Consider the following 20,406-nt stretch of genomic DNA (forward strand, 5'->3'; position numbering starts at 1 on the left):
AGGTGTTCAGAATTCTGGTGATTGGGAACGAGTGGGCGTGGCGTAAGTGTCCGATTCAGGGAGTGTAGATGGGTGTGGCTGTGACAGTACCCCCTCCCCCACGGGCGGCTCCTGACGGCTGGGATCTTGAGCGATGACGGGGTCTACCACGGCCACGGGGAGCGGGGCGGTCTGGATGGTCTCGGTGAAAGTCGGTGAGAAGGCTGGGGTCCAGGATGTCGTTACGATTAACCCAGCAACGCTCCTCCGGGCCGTAGTTCTCCCAGTCCACAAGGTACTCAAGTTGAGGACCCTGTCGTCGAGAGTCGGGGATAGCTCTCACCCGGAAGATGTTGTTGTCTTCTTCGATGGCGGGAGGAGGAGGTACGGTATCATCACCAGGCTCTGTGGATGGAGGAGACAAAGGTTCAGTGAATGGTTTGAGGAGTGAAACATGGAATGAAGGTGAGATACGGTACTGTGCAGGCAGCTGGAGTCTATAGGTCACTTCATTCAGTTGCCGTTCAATCTTGAATGGTCCGATGTATCGGGGACTCAGCTTACGGCAGGGCAGCCGGAGGCGGATGTCCCTCGTCGAGAGCCAGACCAGCTGTCCAGGTTGGTATTGCGGCGTAGGTCTTCGACGAGCGTCCGCTTGCTCCTTATGCCTCCGAACTGCCCGCTGGAGATGCACGTGAGCCGAGTCCCAGACCCTCTCGCTCTGTCGGAACCAGTGATCTACCGCTGGGACCTCCGAGGGCTCACCCGACCATGGGAAGAGTGGAGGCTGGTATCCGAGGACACATTGGAAGGGGGTGAGCCCGGTGGTAGATTACTGTAGGGAGTTCTGTGCGTATTCTGCCCAGGGTAGGTACTGGCTCCAACAGTCCTGATTACGGTGGCAGTAGACCCTCAGGAACCTCCCAATCTCTTGTATCTTTCGTTCAGTCTGGCCGTTGGTCTGTGGATGGTATCCTGAAGAGAGGCTGACGGATACTCCTAGGAGGCGGAAGAAAGCTGACCAGACCCTGGAGATGAATTGGGGACCCCTGTCGGAGATGATGTCTTCTGGAATGCCAAAGTGACGGAACACATTGTGGAATAGTGCCTCTGCCGCTTCAAACGCAGTGGGAAGTCCTTTGAGAGTATGAGTTTGCATGATTTCGAAAACCTGTCGACTACTACCAGCACACAAGTATTGCCTTGAGAAAGGGGGAGGTCAGTCATGAATTCCACACCTATATGGGTCCATGGACGTTCTGGAATGGGCAGAGGCACCAGTTTACCTTCCGGGAGTCTCCTAGGGGTGTTCGCTATGGCGCAGACTGAGCATCCTTTGAGGTAACGGGAGGTATCCTGATTCATCAAGGGCACCAGTAACGTTGTTGCAGGAGCGAGAGGGTCCGCCTCCTGCCTGGATGTCCAGATCCAGGAGAGGTATGAGTCCAGAAGGGTAATCCGATGTTGAGGAGGGACGAAGAGTTTCCCTTCTGGACCTCCCGGCGGAGCAGGGTGTTGAAGGTTTTCTTGTTCAATCAGACGATTAATATCCCATTGAATGGGACTTACAATCATGGCTGGAGGGAGGATTGTCTCAGGAGATTCTGGTTCTGGGTCTGCCTGATGAAGGCGGGAGAGAGCATCAGCTCTATTGTTCTGGGAGCCAGGGCGATACGTGACTTTAAAGTCGAATCTCGTGAAGAATAAGGCCCATCTAGCTTGGCGATGATTCAGTCTCTTAGCTTCACGGAGGTATTCCAGGTTCCGGTGGTCAGTGATTACCTCGAAAGGGACCTTATCTCCCTCCAGCCAATGACGCCACTCTTCCAGAGCCAGCTTGATAGCCAGTAGTTCACGGTTACCAATGTCGTAATTCTGCTGCGCCGCCGGGGATAGCTTCTTCGAGAAGAAGGCACATGGATGGAGTCGTGGAGGATCCCCCTGCCGCTGGGAGAGTACAGCTCCGACCCCGGTTGATGAGGCGTCCACTTCCACGATGAACTGTCGGTTGGGATCAGGATGAGCTAGGATCGGAGCGGTCTTGAAGGCTTGTTTTAGATGGTGGAAAGCTTCAGTGGCCATGGGGTTCCAGGACAGAGACTTGGGCCGGTTCCGGAGGAGTGAGGTTAGAGGTGAGCTGATTAAACTGTAGTTCTTGATGAATCTCCTATAAAAGTTGGCAAAGCCCAGGAAGCGTTGGAGTTCTTTAATGGAACCAGGTTGGGGCCAGTGTGTGATGGCTTCCACCTTCCCCTGGTCCATCTTCACGCCACGTGGGTCGATGATGTATCCCAGGAACTGGACTGAGGGCGTGTGGAACTCATATTTTTCTAACTTGAGGTACAGATGGTGTTCCCGGAGTTTTCGGAGTACGAGTATGACGTGTTGGATGTGTTCTTCCTTGGATGTGGAGTAAATGAGGATATCGTCGATGTAGACAATTACGAACTGGTTAAGGTATTCTCTGAAGACTTCGTTCATGTAGTTTTGAAAGACGGAAGGACTGTTGGATAACCCATACGGCATGACCCTGTATTCATAGTGCCCGGAAGGAGTGATGAAAGCAGTCTTCCACTCGTCCCCCTTCCGGATGCGGATCAGGTTATAGGCGCTCCTCAAGTCCAGTTTTGTGAAGATTTTGGCTCCGCATAGTTGTTCTAACGCAACTGGGACCAGGGGAAGAGGATAACTGAATTTGACGGTTTTGAGAGTTGAGATGGCGATAATCTATACACGGCCTCAAGCCTCCGTCCTTCTTGGCCACGAAGAAAAAGCTGGAAGCGGCAGGGGGAGGTAGATGGTCGGATGAATCCTTGAGCGAGAGCTTCCTGTACGTACTCCTCCATGGCCTTCTGCTCCGGAATGGACAGAGGATAGACTCGTCCCTTGGGAAGGGTTGCTCCAGGCAGGAGGTCGATAGCGCAGTCCCATGGTCGATGAGGTGGTAGTTTCGTTGCCAACCGCTTGCTGAACACATCCTGGAATGCCCGATATTCTGGAGGGATGGTATGTTCCACCTTAGTTTCGGGGCTTTCCACTGATGTGGACTGGACCGGTAGGGATGACTTCTTGATGGAAGGAATGACCTTGGGAACTTTAACTGGTGGAGTGATGCAGGTAGAATGACAGGATTTTTCCCCATTTCAGGATCTCACCTGTGGGCCAATGGATGTGTGGTTGATGTTGGTTAAGCCATGGGCGTCCCAGGATGATGTCTGCGGTGGATTCCTCCAGCACCATGAACGTGATGTCTTCCTCGTGCAGGGAACCCACGCGGAGGATGACTGTGGGGGAGAAATAGCGGACATGACCTCTGCCCAGCGGCTTTCCTTGTATGGATGTTATTTTGAGTTCGATGGGGCTTCGATGACGCTTGACACTTAGACGAGTTAATGTTTGCTGGTTGATGAAGTTCCCCGCCGAACCGGAGTCGATGAGGGCTTGTACTGAAATAGAAGAGTGGAGATGTCTTAGAGTAACCCAGGTTTGAGTCAAATGAGCAGTTTGAGGTGGTATATGGATGGTACTCACCGCTGGGCGTGGAGGTCGTACTGGACATGATGGTAATAGGTGTCCTTCTCCCCCACAGTAGAGACACAGCCCGGTGTTTATCCTCCGCTGACGTTCCGATGTAGATAGGTGGTGTGAATCTACTTGCATGGGTTCAGGTGCTGGAGGAGCGACAGATGGTTTAGAGCGGGCGGAAGGAAGTACAGCGGGAGTGAGTTGATGACATGCAGTGAGTCTCTGGGCGACTCTGATGGATTTCTGGATAAGACACTCAAGTCCCAGTGAATCTTCATATACAACAATCAAACTTTGTATCCTTTCACATAAACCGTGGCGATATGCGGTAATAAAGGCAGTTTCATTCCAACCGCTGATGTAAGCGAGTGTACGGAAGCGAACAGCATAATCACTCACAGACTCATTTCTCTGTTGGCGAATTGTAAACAGCTGATCATGGACAGATAATTCAGAAGCTTGCTGACCAAAGACAGATTTTAACTGGGAACAGAAATTAGTAACAGATCCAGTAGCAGATGAATTCGATTCCCAGAGAGATTGAGCCCATTGGAGAGCTTTACCTGTGAGCAGATTGATGATAAATGCAACTCGGCTGCGTTCGGTGGTGAATAAGTGAGCGTTGGACTCCAGGTAGAGTGAATACTGTAGCAGAAACCCGCTGCAATCCTCCGCCGCGCCGCTGTATGTTGCTGGGGTGGCCATGGGACTCGCAGGGGCAACTGAAGAAGTGACCGGGGTTGTAGCGGTGTTTGATGGCGGTGAGCTGTTGACAGCAGGTGAGGGAAGTTGCATGAGTGAGGACCGTACAGCGTGAACCAGTTCAGTGAAGGGATCCGCGGTGTGGTCCTCGCCTGTATCTGAAGAGCTCTGCATTGGGTCTGGTCTTCTGTCAGACACAGACGAGGACACAGAGGATACAGTGCAATAGTGTTTAATGTGAATCAGAGGTTTCAGACACAGGTGAATCTTGACACGCAGATAACACAGTGGTAACACAACTTTCCTTTGGGTGATGGTGATACAGATGGTGACTCAGACGAAGACGATGGGAACAGGTATGCAGAGGAGGATGAAGAGGGTTCAACAGATTAGGTAGGTTCGACGAAGGGTGTTCAGGTAAGTTAGGAGATCGGTGCAAGACCAGACAATGGGTGATGGTGACGGAGGGCTTTATATGTGGCACTGGTGATGATGCACAGGTGTTCAGAATTCTGGTGATTGGGAGCGAGTGGGCGTGGCGTAAGTGTCCGATTCAGGGAGTGTAGATGGTGTGGCTGTGACAACTGCTAAGCTCAAGGCACAGCTGTGCCTTTGTCTCTATGGTAATGTGAAAGTATGGTGATACTGTCAAACTTAGCACCTATGCATGCATTTGAATGACACTGTTATGCTGCATGAGATCAAGGGTGGGAAAATGCCGGTGTCGGGCTGATTCCTGTATTTCATTTCCATGCTATGGGTTAGATTGTCTCCACCTCTACCAAATGTATCCCTCCCCCTTGAATGGATATAAACGATGAAGTATTACTGCTTAGTTAGACTTTTGATGATTGCAGCGCCACGCAATGCATTCTTAATAAAGAGTCCTGCTGAAGATACCCAAGAGTCTCCTGGTCTTCCCTTCTGAGTTTCCAACACATACAAAGGTGCGATTTTATATAGTTTATTGTCTTGACCATGGTGATTATATGTAGACAAGTTTGCAACCTGTAATGTTTAGGCAGTTAAGCATAAAAATAAAACTTTTGTCATATTCTGACAAAATGTTGATATTGTCATTTTCAAAATTATCAGGTGTACTGTAAGGAAGTATATTATACTCCTACAAATGTGAAGTAATTAGGTTTTTTATTTATTTATTTTTATTTTTCTCACAGGACACTACAAAAATGTGATTTTTACAACATGATGCATTGTTGTAGATTAAACTACCCAACAGTATATTGAGTAGGCAACTTTACATTTAATAACCTTGAACATATTAAAAAGTAAAATGCAATATACACAGTAGTGCAGCAGTAATATTAATGCAAAACCATCCTGACAAGTTCTTTTTTCAGAACAATACTGTATACCTTTACTTTTACTCTCAAAACCTTAAGTATATTAGAGTATGCAAGATAATACTTTTACTTAAAGGATTCTGTAATAATTTACTCACCCTTAAGTTGTTCTAGGTTTGGAATTTCCATTTTTGGGTGAACTATTTCTTTAGCTAAGGTTATAAATATGACTAGTAATTTTTCCCTAATGTGGTATTAGTTACTAACCATAGTTTACTTAAGTACCTCAGTAATTCTTCTACTAATTACTTTGTCATAGTGCTAAACAGTTTCTCTTTTCCTTCTTTCCTTAAATCAGACCAGACCCCTGTACTGCAGGATAAAGCTGAATCTGGCAGTGCTGGACAGGTTTTCAATGGTTTTCGGCTGAGCAGGGAGGCCCTGACAGTGCTGCTGGATCTTCTGAAAAGTGAATGGCAACAGTGATGGGGTGCCACAATCCAGACACTGGTGTTTCTCTTCTGTCTGCCAGTGCTACATCATACAGAGTGGTCTCCAGAGTGTTTGACATGTGCCTCGTTCCACTGTCACCGCATTATCCTCCGAGTCGCTGAGGAGGTGCTGGCCATGAAGAGATTCACCTCCCGAAGACCACAGAACACATGGAGGCAGGGCCGGTCTTAAAATTTATGTTTTTTTTATTTTATCTATTTTTTTTTTTCTGATGTTAAACCTAAGCTATGTTGTAAATAGTTGTAAAAAGTACTTTCAGTAATGTATTGAACAATTTGTTTTAATGTGTGAAAAAAAATATATATTTACAGGACAAAAAAATAAACATATAGAAAAATGTTTTGTGAAAAAAATTATAAGCTGCATAAAAAAATAACAATGCAGATAATTACTTCTCTTTTATTTACACATGTGAATATGCAAAAGAAAAATATAAAATGTACAGAAAGTACTCAGGCTCATTTACAAATAAATTACACTACAAAAATGAATAATGTGTACAACTTATACATTTCATTTTTAATTTACATCACAAAAATAAATTACAGAAATAAGGTTGTTTCATTGACAATGTAACATTAAAAAAAAATATATTGAAAAACTGTAATGTACCCATTTTTGCTGCAGCTTTCTCTTGCCTAATAGAGAATGGCTAATAAATAATGTATTTGTTAAGCATTCTCTGAAGATGAGAAAACAGTCCCTACATTCTCTCCATACTCTCCTGTGCTCTTCTCTCCTCTGTCTCTCTCTGGAGTTTGATGTCCTCTCTGAGCAGCTCCACCAGCTTCGCTCACTCACCTGTCCCATGACACCTGCGCTCCCAGCTCTTCTCTCCTCTGTCTCTCTCTGGAGTTTGATGGCTGAGCAGCTCCAAATCACCTCCCTCACCTGTCCCAGGACACTTGCTCTCCTGTGCTCTTCTCTCCTCCGTCTCTCTTGGAGTTTGATACAAGCAGCACACCAGCTTCAATTTCACTCCCTCACCTGTCCCAAACACTTGCTCTCCTGGGCTCTTCTCTCCTCTGTGTCTCTCTTGGAGTTTGATGTCCTCTCTGAGCAGCTCACCAGCTTCCACTTACTCCCTCACTGTCCCAGGACACTTGCTCTCCTTTGCTTTCTCTCCTCCGTCTCTCTCTGGAGTTTGATATCATCCCCAGCTCCACCAGCTTCCACTCACTTTTTCACCTGTCCCAGAATAGTCTCCTGTGCTCTTCTTCTCCTCCGTCTCTCTCTGGAGTTTGATATCATCCCTGGCAGCTCCACCACAATCACTATAAAGGACAAATGCTAAAGACTCTGTCTCTCTCTGGAGTGTGAATCTTAACATTCCAGCTTCCACTCAGTCCCTCACCTGTCCCAGGACATTTGCAAGGCAAGCAAATAAACCATGCCTGTTAACAACAACAGCACAATCAAGTCACAAAAATATTTGTTTACTTGCTTACTTTGTATTTGTAAGTCTTTAGCAACTAATTTCTATAGTACACAGAGAAAATGGAAACAATTATAAAAAAAATAAAGACATGAAATCTAACATTAGTACGACAGAGGGTGTATAAAGAAACCTTCTTAAAATGAACCGCAGAAATGCAATATAATATACATAACTATGTTTTCAGAGGTGTATAAAGAACCTTCTTAATGAACCGCTGTTTTTTTTTTTCTTAGATTTGTTATTTTCTGTCTACATACACCGTGTGTCCCCCTTACATGGAAGTTGCACCTTGTTTCTACAGTAGCCCGAAATGGACAAACTGCTCTACAGACAACACTTTGTTGTTCTTGTGAATAAAACACTGACACAATGATGAACAAGTACATTAACATTCGCAATAACATCGATTTATTGAATTATTAAGTAAATGTAGTTCCTTTATTTACCTTTGTAAAGAAATCTCATTGCACTCTGCTATCTTTACCTATGACATCTTTACCTGTGTCGGCCACTGTAGCTTATCTAAAGGGAGGGTGACTGAGCCGTTGGTTGCAATTCCCAACCTCACCGCTAGATGCCGCTACAATTACACACTGCACCTTTAAAACAGTTGTAGACATACGTATCTTGAATGACTGCAAAAAGCACAACAAAGGGTAGGATTATTGCTTTTATTGTTTGCGGGCTTTGTGTTAAAAAAATAATAATAATAAAAAAATAAAAACCTTGGCTTTTAACACTTTCGCTAGCTATTTGAGTAAATGAAAACAAATTGTTACATTTCAGTGTGAATTACCCCACAGAACTCTCACTAGGTCATCATCTGCGCGAAAGTGATTCTGGGATATGATAGGATGCGAAGTGTCCATCAGATGTACACTTCATTTTGACGTCAGCCTTGACGTTGGCAATCGCACTTCAAATGCGCACTCCGGAGTCCACGTAAGTTTGGGACACAGCTCTCGTTGGCAATCGCACTTCAAATGCGCACTCCGGAGTCCACGTAAGTTTGGGACACAGCTCTCTTATATCAGCAGAAAGAGTGAACGAAATTAAGCAAGGATCTGTTTGCAGTGCAGTCCATGTGCGGTTTGTATGCAGTACAGAAGCAGCATGGGCTCATTGTGCTTTCACATAAGACACGTTTGTAGCGCGCTATGATCCGCGGCTGTTTACCACAAACAAAACATTTATTTAAATCCAAATGTTGTTACTAAATATTTATTTATTTATCTTTCATAGACATATTCAATAAACTTAATATTAAATGCATCTTTCTTCTGAATAGCTTTATATATTAATATTAAAAGGTAATAGGCTATCAATAAAAAAAAAAAATTAAAACCATTTCAGAAACAGCCTTCTTGTACCTTTTCTTTTGCGTGTAGTGGTTGTCCACAAGATGTCGCTATAACACTGTTGTTCTAGGACAGATTCAAGTAGCTACCTTTAGCGCTGTTTGAGCCTCTTGACGCACCTTAGCGTTGATACGAGTAGTGCACCATCTTTTCTTCAGTTCATGTTATCAGCTCTATAGATGGCTGATTCTATAATTGGAGATACATTTGGCATTGCAGAAAGAGCACAGGGCTATTTTGGGGATTTCCGCCTGGCATTTTTCCTACCCAAATTCAAAAGCTTCCCATACCCACATGCAGAGGTGTACATACAAAAGTTTGGTATCATTTTACAGGAAACCCTTTGAAATTACATGAAACACTGTTGAAATTGATAAAAATTATATGTTGTCTGTTTTATAATAATTGAAAAAGTTGCTTTTTGATTTTTGCAAACAATTTTATTTGTTTCCAGCACATGTCAGCTAATAGAGGAAAAAGGAAAATCATAATCTATGCAAAAGTTATTCTATTCCATCTAAAGGGAGGAATAATACCCTTTTTTATACATTTTCCGCCTACCCAATTTGGAGTCTCCCCATACCCACAACAGTGGAATAAATGCAATATCTTTATATCCTTTTGAAAATCCTTTGAAGTTACATAAAAAGCTGTGTGTTTGTGACAATATTATTATTTATGTTTGTTTTTCATATGATGAACCACCTCAATACAAGGCGCTTTTTTTGTGTAACACTGTCTTTTGAAAGTGGATAACTAAGGCCCTGTGTGCTCTAGCACAGTGCTTCCCAAACCTGTCCTGGAGGCCCACCTGCCCTGCACATTTTGTATGTCTCCCTTCTAACACATCCACTCATTAGCTCATTAGCAGAAGACTGCAAGAACTAAATTGGGTGTGTCTGATTAGGAAGACATACAAAATTGCAGGGCAGGGGGGGCCTCCAGGACAGGTTTGGGAAGCACTGCTCTAGCAAACTGCATTACATTATAAAATATATCTGTCTATCACAATCTAAAATAGAATCCACATTCTCCAGCTTTATATCATTTCATTTACCCATTCTGTATTGGTATACTGATTCAGAGCATCTGACCCGGTTATCCCTGTATCTCTTCTGCATCCCAGCATCATCCCTGGAGACAGCTGCATGCTAATCAGCTAGGCGGAGCTGCAATATGGCCTTCAGAGCATCAAAGAAACAAATATCTGTTCATCCACACACACTGTAATAATCCATGTGTATTTACTGTATTTTATCATATATATAAATATACATCATGTACTGTACTTTTCTATCAATAAATGTTTATTATTGTCAGCTGTGCATTGTTTTTCAAAATAAAGATTCAAAGATAAAAAAGAACTAACACGCTTATCGAGATGCGCGTCCATTACTCTCAGGCCGTGATCATCCATAACTTGTAATATGATTATTATAAATTGATATTCTAAATGCGAAAGCCTTCTCAAGCGATCTTTCATACAAACAGCCGAAAACAGCAAATCCCAGAGACCACCGCGATATCCCCGCGGACATGGAAGGTGTCACTGACTGCCCCCACCCTTCCCCAGCTGAGACGCAGAGGTGTCAAATTCCACAGCCCACTGCTGAATGACATCTGATCTGACTAATAGCTTCACAACTGAGCTTTAGATCTCTATAGCATAAATGCTGAACAAGGAAGGCATTTGGTATGAAGAGCGCGTCTTTGGAAGAAGGTGCGTCTTTTTCCTGGTGCATTCTGGACAAATCTGCTTTATATCTCACAGATGGAAGCACGCAGAAAACGTAAAAATGGTCTTGTTTTGAAAGAAGAGATTCGAGAGTTATAGATTGCTACGAGTATAAATAAAAATTTGCTCTGAGGTGAGAATCTAAAATAGAATTCCACATCGTGATTCTATTGAAGATCATTCGATCTGTTATCAATAAAATGATCAACCTCATTGAATTTCTGAGATAAGAGCTTTCTTGTGATATATGACTTGACTGTTTTGTGAAAAATATATAAAATACACATTCTTCGCAAAAAATTATTCGCAATTGTTAGGCGGAAATTTGTGTGGGACAAATATATTTCTACGCTTAATTTCACTACTTTATGAATTATAAAACCCAAATTATTGGTATTCTTTATAAAGAAGACACTCTAAGCTTTCAAATGAACCCATATATGGGCTAATACCATATAAGGAAGGCTTTGCAAATGGACCCGGGGTTTATAAGATTTAAGGAAGGCTTTGCAAATGGACCCGTGTGACGCAAGGGGTGCCCTCTTACAACAGGTTTGTGATGCGGCAGGTTGGTCCTCTCCACACACATTCATAAGATTTTATAGTTTGGATGTCCATGCTACTCCGGGCTCTCATGTCCTTGAGTCAACATCACAAGCTAATGTCTGAGGCCTTCTTGTGGTTTGGTAGCACACCTGCACAAACTTAGGGGTCCAGACATTTTCAAGCACGGCGGCGTGGATATTCTCGTTCCCAATGCGCTGAGCAGCGCAGCATCGGCTGAAGCTTTCGAAAGGGAACATTCCTGGTTACTTAGCTGTAACCTTGTTCCCTGAGAAAGCGGAACGAGATGCTGCGCTGCGTTGCCGTAATGAAATATGTCCAAGGACTGCTCTTCAGACAAAATGTCCTGTTGATGCACCTGTGGCTTATCTATTTATAGCCCCGTGTGGCGGCGTGCTCCGATGACGTCATCAACCGAGGCTATATTACCGCCGGGTCAATTCTATCGACGTGTTACACACATTATTCACAGCTGGTCACGAACAAGACGTTTCCCAATGCGCTGAGCAGCGCAGAATCTCGTTTCGCTTTCTCAGGGAACAAGGTTACAGTTAAGTAACCGGGAACGTTCTTATGCCATGGCACTGGAGGCATTCCTTTGCAGTTGGGAGTTGCTGATAGTAGAAGAGAAGCAAAGAGGAGGTAAGCCCTTCCTGGATTGTTATAGCAAACTAGGCCACAACATAAGAATGTCGTTACCTCGACAAAATAATCTCATGGCCAAGACATATTACCATGTACCAGTTAATATGCATTGGCATGACAAAACTAAGTGAACCGAACATGTCCCCTCCTGGTCACCGTAGTAACTGGCTAAAATGGTTCGTTCGACTTTTCAGAGACCATCTACTCTTCCCTGTGGATGACCTCTGACCTACTTTCTGTGCGATCTGAATTTCTGGGTTTTGAATTTTAGAATATTGAATTTGATGTTCTGAATTTCTTCTTCATTTTAAAAACTTGAAGCTGTATTTTTTTTTAAAATGGATATTTACAGTCTAAGAATTAAGAACAAAAAAATCACCTGTTTGAAAATACATGTCTATAAAACTAAAAAAAAAAAAAAAAATTGTGTAAATTTTAAATGTTCAATATTTAAGTTAAAAAATTCAGAACTATGTTAAATGCCACAGAATATTCAGTTTTGTTAATTGACACTTGTCAATAATTCAAATTTACACAATTCAATTCAAGTAGTTTTATTATTTTATATTTTAAGATCCATAATAGAGAAGAGACATGTACCACTGAATCACTCACACTGTTTGTGAAATTACATCTCACAGAAAGTTTTAAAAGGGTCATATGATGCGATTTCAAGTTTTCTTTTCTCTTTGGAGTGTTACAAGCTGTTCGTAAATAGATAACATCCCTAAAGTAGCAAAGACTAAAGTCTCAAACCCAAAGAGATATTCTTTATAAAAGTTAAGACTTGTCCACGCCCTCCTCAAACGCCTTGTTTGAACACATCCCCACATGTCTACGGGGGTCTATGTGGGAAGATTTGCATAAAGCGGCCCAAACGTTTACACAAAGAAAGAAGGCGTAACTTTGATTCTCGCTGTTGCTGCCAGCGCCATGTTGTGGAGACGCTGTTTCGTTGTGAAAGTGAAAATACTTTGTTCGGCCTTCACAAAGAGGACACAGCTAGAAATCAGTGGTTAAGTTGTATTTACAACACTGTTCCAGAACAGTTCAAGCCAAATATTCAGATGTGCAGCACATCTTATGGAGGATTGTTCCCTGATCCTGGGAGAGTAGACTACAATGCCGGCTATTCTGACTCACAGTCTGTAAGTAAGTTTACCAATGTAAAGGATTTGCCACTGATGATTCAAACGTGAGTTTTGAGCAGTGTAGGTCAGCGGTTCTCAATTCCAGTCCTCGCGCCCCCCACGTCACTTGACTTGACTTGACTTGACTTGACTTGACTTGACTTGACTTCACTTGACTTCACTTGACTTGACTTCACTTCACTTCACTTCACTTCACTTCACTCCACTTCATTTTGTATGTTTCTCTTATCGCTTCAGACATTTGTTCTATTCGAACGCAAGTGCCCTGCGAAGTGGACATCACAGGATATTCTGCCACGATTCCAGTTCAAAGCAAATGTATATGTTCCATTTTTTTTCCCGGGCGCCGCATTGTGCTGAATTGGCATAAATTCCGGGTGTGTGTTCACAGTGTGTCTGTGTTCACTGCTGTGTGTGTGCACTTTGGATGGGTTAAATGCAGAGCACGAATTCTGAGTATGGGTCACCATACTTGGCTGTTTGTATATTTGATTTGTTTAATTTATCTTCACTTCACTTCACTTCACTTCACTTCACTTCTGTCAAAGTGCATTGAAGTGTGCGAGACATGAATTTAAATTGTATTTATTTATTCATGCACGGAGCTCACTTCTAATGAGCTGATTATTTCACTTCACTTCACTGCATCAGGTGTGTTAACAAATGCAGAACTGGGGGGTGCGAGGACTGGAATAGAGAACCGCTGGTGTAGAGTAGCACTTGTTGTTTGTCATTTCTCCTCCGATCATTGTCTTTTCTCCAATCACAAATACTAAACTACAGTAGCCTATTTACAGATGAAACTGACCTACACTTGAAGACCTGAACAGATCAGTTGTTTTGCCTCTCTTCTCCACCATTCTCGAGTCTCTCGCACTGATTGCTCTGATCAAAACCGGATCGGAGCGTTTCCAATCAAGATTAACCGATTCATGATTTATTCAGAAATTTATTATCGAATGGCGAAAATACAGATTAAGACTAAAGTAACAAGCCTGGTTTGAAAATGTAAAGAACGTATATTTGTGTAAAAATGGAAGGAGTGAAAGTAAAAAATTGTCAGAAAAATAAATAAAAAGTAAATTACTGATACCAGAAAAATAAGTACAGTAACAAAGTATTTGTACTTCGGTACTTCCCATCCCTGGTTGTTTTAGTAAGGGGAATTTAATTGAGTAACAACGACTGCAAATTTGTGCTATTCCTGACCCTGTTTTGATGTAAAGTAAATCAAGGAGTCGATTCCATCAATTCGGTGGGAGTCAGGAATCAGAGTCGACACCGAAAAAGGGATACAGCTACGTCAGGAAGGTAACAATAAATAAAATTTGCTACCTATTAGACTGTGTTTTATTAACGTCTACACCTACCCATTGTGAGCTATTATCTGCTGGCAGGATTTAATATATCTGTTTATTTTATTTTTGTTTGTTTACAGTGTGGATTGTGGTTTTGGTGATTTATTTTGAGTGGGGTTAACTTTATTTGTTTCACAGATTTGTATGAAAGTGTGAATTTTGATTTTGTTGTTTGAATATAATTTATTTGGGTGTCATGTTTTTTTTTTTTTTTTTTTCCAAAAATGTTAAATTATCTCATGGGATATTGATATCGACAAGTCAAGATAATTCTATTACAGGTGGCCACTGGATGTTATCAGGATCATTTTTCTTTTATGTTAACACAGAATTGTACTTGTGACTTGTGTTTTTTTCTCCGAAGTATTGTGTATATTTTGTATGATTATATTTATATACTGTATATATTTTTTTTAGGTGGAAAAAATGTGTGTGCACATCTCTGCTTATTCTTTCCATTTGCTTGGAAAAACCTGTAGTTATTATCATATTTGACATCTTAGGTGGCATTCACCTCTGCTTGCATTAATAATGGATATCTTAAAAACATAATTACAATTTGCTAAACAAATATTGACATAGTTTCTCAATTAACTCCCATTTTTTTATTTATATTAATTCAAGAGAATTTTACACTTTTATTAACAAAATCAACAAAAGCTGCATCTGATTTTAACAAATCAGATGATGTATGATTAAAATGTATGTTCTCATTTGATTGTGTTGAATATTGATATTAATATCTACAGAAAAAAGTACACATAAATATGTAAACACAAAATACAAATATTTATATTAGAGCTTCTTCATTCACTGTTTAATTTATCACATACTACATAATTTTATACAATTATGCAAGATGAGTGTTAACATAACAAATATATCTAAAGTCAAATTTCACATCCTTAGGGTAAACTTAATCTGAAAAAAAAAAGAACAAAACTATTCATACTTGTCCATACACTGAGTTGAATCTTTCTAAGTACTGACTGTTTTGAGTCTGTATCCTTCCTCTGGCTGGTGCCTGTGAGTAAAGTGAAGAAATTAAAGTCAAATGCACAATGATTTAAAGAAATATTGTTTTTATGAAAGAAATAATGAATATGCAAGTTATTCATGTAAAGAGAAAACTCACAATGTCCTGTCCCATTTCTTCGTGACCCTGCTTGTTGTTTTTACAGCTCCTTTAAATATAACGTATTGCATGTTGTTTTCTGCTTTCATGTTTGAAAATGGCCTGTTCTCACATTCTTCAAATGTTTAATGATACTAACACAAATACTAATATTATGCTCTCAATTTTACATCCCTCTATTTGTCATTTTCATCTTTGATTCATTTTAAATGAGCAAAAATAATGCAATAAATCAGGGGAATTTAAAATATGTAAACTCATGAATATGTGATACATTTTACAAGCACATATCAAGGCAATATTTAATCTGCCTTCTTAATTAAAACAAATGAAACCTGGAATCAATAAACAACCTAATTTCTTCTCGATGTGTTAATATCTCTCACCTGTAAATGTAGATGCTGATGGTGATGATCAGACAGATCATAATGACTCCAAAACAAGAGAAGCTGATGTACAGCGGCATTTGTTTGAGTGATGCTGGTGTGGTTGTGTTTTCTAGAAAATACAATAGTGTCAAACACATATGATAACAGTCAACCACCTCTCTATTTAGTTTCTGTATTAGTTTTTCTATAATAAAAGCACATTGGTTCGTAGAAAAATAAATAAAATCATGAAATAACCTGTTATTGTTAATGTCCATCTTATTGCTGCTGGGTAACAGCTGTAGTTTCCTGCATCAGACGCTTGTATTTGATGTATTGTTAATTCTCTTGGAGCTGCGGGGTCGATGTGAATCCTGTTGGAGCTGAAGTTTGTCTTAGTTATGTTAAAATAAGAGACCTGCCTAAAAATAACCGAGTTGTTAATTTTCCATGTGAAATCATCATCAAGTTGGGTTTTGTTGCAGTGAAGTGTAACTGTTTCCCCCACAAACACTGTTTTGTTGATGTGCTGCTGAATCCTTTGCTCTTGATTGGATTTGGAATAATCTGATGTAAAGACAGAAAATCACAATCACTAGGTCAATATATCACAGGTCTTAGGTTTATAGTTATACTGCATCAGGCGGTATGACACATGTGTGGTAACACTCATGCAAAAGCTCATGAGACACACCTGCTGCTCATGTCCTTACTCACCGCTGGCAGACACACAACACAAAACCAAACGATGACAAAAAACAATGTTACAACATACCTGCATTTGTCAGTAAAGTAAGGATGACACACAAATTCAGACGCAGGACCCTGGTTTGAAAAACCTCCATGACAGCTTACTCTCCCTTCAACATTTTAAGCACCTCTGATCAAACTGAGAGATTCTGCAGACAGGAACGAGGGGAAGTGGTTATGTGTGAGTGGGACACCACCGAGAACCACTGAGCTCAAGAGAACAACGTGATGATCAGAGTGTGAAACAGCTGAAGATACTGATTATTACAGCTGCTCTTTGAAAACCTAAAAGCAATATCCATAAAAATATTCATGTTTATAATTTTCATAATAATATTCATAACAATATGTATATATATTTTCACTAACATTAAGATTTTACGTTGCAAATGTATATACATTTAAATAAAAGTATACAAAATGTAAGAGTATGTTTTAGGTTCTATGACTGACAATCAGTTTTCCCACTATGTTTAAGCCTTCATTAGTTCATTTTAAATAGTCCAATAGCAAGGCAAATAATTATTATTATTAATATTTTACATTATATATATTCCATGTAGTTTTTTATATGAGATCATGAAAGTTGCATCAATAAATAAATAAATAAATTTTTACCAAAATGCAGTTTGAATTTTTTTTAGATGGCGTTTGCACATAATGTCAACTTTACATAAACTATTTTTATAATAATTTTTCATTGCTATAAATTTTTTTTAAGTCTCAATGCTGTAAAAATGGTTTTGTGTTTGAGGTCTTGCATGAATTATGGCACAATGTAGCACCTCAAACTCTCAATATTCATGTATGCCAGGTCTGTATGGTGTACATGCCCCCAAAATTCAAATGCACAATTAATTTCAATTAATTTGATGGCAAGCTTAATATTATATTTACATTTTTATTTAAAGTCACTCAGTAATGTGCATTAAAATGGCTTCTTTGATGAGTTGTGAGACAAGCCTCATAACCCACACACTTCCTGTATTCTAGGACACTCTGTACTGTAGAAACATTTGCGGACCGATGCCAAAGCTCATTAAGCTAGAGCTCAGTTTTTATGCTCCTTTCACAAAAGCACTTGACTCTAATTTTAAAAGATTTAAGCACTTTTGAAGCACTTATAATGAGGACTATGTTACGCATTTTGACTGGATTTCTTCAGTGTGGGTGAAAATGAAAAAGGGATGTAAGAATGCAAAGATCACTGTAGTTTAAAACTAATTATAAAACTGGTTCCAGTTCTGGATGCTGATGCTATGATGCAAAACACGTCTACACTATCCCATGTAGTTAGTTATGTTTTCTGCATATAGAAACATAATATCATGTGCTGTGTTGTCCAGTGGAAAGGAGTCATTTGAATTAGCATAGCAATATAACATTTAAATGAAAATGAAAAAATGTGAAAAATAAAAAGTGCAATAAAGCACTCATGCTTAACAACACCCCTTTAGTTGTGACTATACTGAGGATATAGCACTCGTATAGCACTTTATTAAGAGAATTTTTGTGTGAGAATGGAAAGATCTGTAGAACGATCAGGTTCGTAGGTAAATGATGCAATGTGGTGAATAAATTCCACTGGTCAAAGTTGTGAAAAAAAAAAACCATGCAAAGACCGTTGTATGGTTTTCCACCAGGTTTAGCATCATAGAAGAAGCAGACATGAAGCAAAAACCACTACAACGTGAGGTGTAGATCTGGGCTTGGAACTGAAAGGTTTTTTGGTTCAGTTCATGAGCTGTTAAACACAATAGACATTTTCCAATTTCTTCTTCTGTCTTCAACTATTGACTTTTTAGTTCAAGTTTATTTTAAAACAGCACAATGTGTCATCATCAGTACAGTTATAGCATGATTCAATAGATCGTTGAATAACAGATCATTTTAAATGTTTCAATTTGCTGGCATGGTACAACCATTTAATCTTAAATTTAACCTTTAGAATTCTGAGGTGATATTTTGTCTCATCAATGAAGTGTTTGAACATCTCATGTAGGAAGATGAAGTATAACTTCTAATAATGGACATTAATTGCTTGTTATTGTGATGTGACACAAGCTAAACTGAGAGATGATTATTTAAAACATTTTTAACAAGCTGATTTGAAGGGGTGAAAAAAAACTTTTATTTATTGTATTATTATTATTATTATTATAAGTATTTATAAATAATAGTACAGAGTGAAGTACAATGCAGCTTATTCTGGTGAAGATCCACCCACCTACACAGGAAGTGTCTTCAATATGTAAAGCGACCAGTCAGAGTTTGTTTTGTTTTTATAGACAGTTTATGGGTGGGTTTATCACAAGTAGCTAATGTCACAATAATAGAATGCAATGGAGCAACAATCACAAAGCAGTGTCTTTCACAATTGGTTGCAGAGAAAACAGCAAAAAAATTAACAGAAACTTTTTGATAACAATTTCTGATCTTCCAAAAGTAATCAGGAGTATTTCATAAACAGAAGTAAAGTGAATGTGCTTTTCTAACTCTGAATGTATTTCAAAAATTTGATGTCACTGACAAACTTTAGCAAATCCAGTGCATCAACCCAGTACCTTATGAACACAACTTAATTTCCAAATTCACCCAAACTGCTGGAAATTGCATAGAAACCAGCAGCCAGCATTTGGCAGTTTTATAGCAGTCAGACTGTGGGTGGTCTGTGGTCATGGGGTCAGAGACTGCAGGGTATATCTAGAAGAGTGGGAGAGCTGTCAAAAAAAAAAACACACTTAAAAATTGCTGTCTGGAAAGTTGTCATGGCACCAATCATCCTGGAAACGCAAAGCTGTTGACCTAAATCCACAGAGAGAAACAGGAAGTGCCTTTATTAGGCCTAAAGAGCATAATCTGATAAAAGATTGATTGTTTCACTCAATCATATTCCACTGAAACAGCTTTGCTGGGACTGAACTATAGTACACTAATTATAGTAATACTATTCTGTAAGTATAAAATGTTGTCATGTGACAAGAAAAGATAAAGTAGAAAGTGGAAAGTGCAATTAGACAACATTAACATATAAACACTAGACTAAAGAAGCACAAGCATCTGCTCACTAAACCACTCAGTCTTTTCACTGATCACCTATTGCACACAATACAGGGAAGCAATTTCTAAACTTTTTTTCCGATTGGCTGAGTCAAGTGCACATCTGATTATTTTTGAAATTGTTGGGAACAACAATGTATCTGAAAATGGACTGTATTCATAACACACAACACACAGTATAGTAAACAGTGGTCGATTATCTTAAAATTGGTGCACATCAAAAAGACATCAAAGAACTCGTGGAGATGAAAGTAGATGGCGGTGTTGATTCACGTCAACTTCACCTGGGCAAAAAAGTTGTGCTTGAACACACTGCAGAATCTATAGACAACGGCCAACAAATATGTAAATTCTTTGCCTGAGTGAGAGATAAAAACTGTCCACAACAGCAGATGACAGTAGTCTGTATTTGTCATTAAAAAAAGGGAATTTGAACTAATAATGTGAATATACAAACCATAAAGCAGAGCTAGCTTACCATTTTGAATATGAATATGATCTGTTGACCTTCACTTATTAGGCTACAGGCCATGTTGTTATGAAAATATTCACATATTGGAATGCTCCGAAAAGATGATGACGGTAAATTTATAAATGCCTTCTTTTTGTGCCCTCTTGTCATCGTTGTTTGCTAGCTTTATCACTTTTGTTTTTCTTCTCATGCGCTGATTTACAAAGCTGAACAGCCAGTCAGAGCTCTCTCTCTCACCAACAGAACCCAAAACCGACAGATGCCAATTCATCATGCTCATCTGGCCAAAAAGCTCCTAACATCAGCTTGGTGTGTACAGAGTAATGGCCTGAATATGCTGCAGTGTGGA

At 40.2% G+C, this 20,406-nt stretch overlaps 1 protein-coding gene across 1 annotated transcript; it reads right to left on the minus strand.

Moving 5' to 3' along the window:
• Positions 1 to 15,020: 15,020 nt before the first annotated feature.
• Positions 15,021 to 16,691, minus strand: LOC122146228. The gene is made up of 5 exons (XM_042764517.1): positions 16,551 to 16,691; positions 16,034 to 16,342; positions 15,794 to 15,905; positions 15,408 to 15,456; positions 15,021 to 15,296 (listed from the first exon to the last, which is right to left on the minus strand). The coding sequence occupies exons 1-5, from the start codon at positions 16,618 to 16,620 to the stop codon at positions 15,219 to 15,221; spliced, it is 618 nt and encodes a 205-aa protein (XP_042620451.1). The 5' UTR covers positions 16,621 to 16,691; the 3' UTR covers positions 15,021 to 15,218.
• Between the last annotated feature and the right edge of the window lie 3,715 nt (positions 16,692 to 20,406).

The sequence above is a fragment of the Cyprinus carpio genome, chromosome A9, assembly GCF_018340385.1.
Source record: "Cyprinus carpio isolate SPL01 chromosome A9, ASM1834038v1, whole genome shotgun sequence".
Taxonomy (NCBI): domain Eukaryota; kingdom Metazoa; phylum Chordata; class Actinopteri; order Cypriniformes; family Cyprinidae; genus Cyprinus; species Cyprinus carpio.

What these genes read in the sequence shown, in the direction of transcription:
- LOC122146228 (XM_042764517.1), bottom strand. Translation starts at nt 16,620, where the DNA reads ATGGAGGTTTTTCAAACCAGGGTCCTGCGTCTGAATTTGTGTGTCATC. An exon ending in TACTTTACTGACAAATGCAG is followed by an intron (nt 16,343 to 16,550) that starts GTATGTTGTAAC and finishes TCTTTACATCAG; the next exon opens with ATTATTCCAAATCCAATCAA. An exon ending in ATGGACATTAACAATAACAG is followed by an intron (nt 15,906 to 16,033) that starts GTTATTTCATGA and finishes TGTATTTTCTAG; the next exon opens with AAAACACAACCACACCAGCA.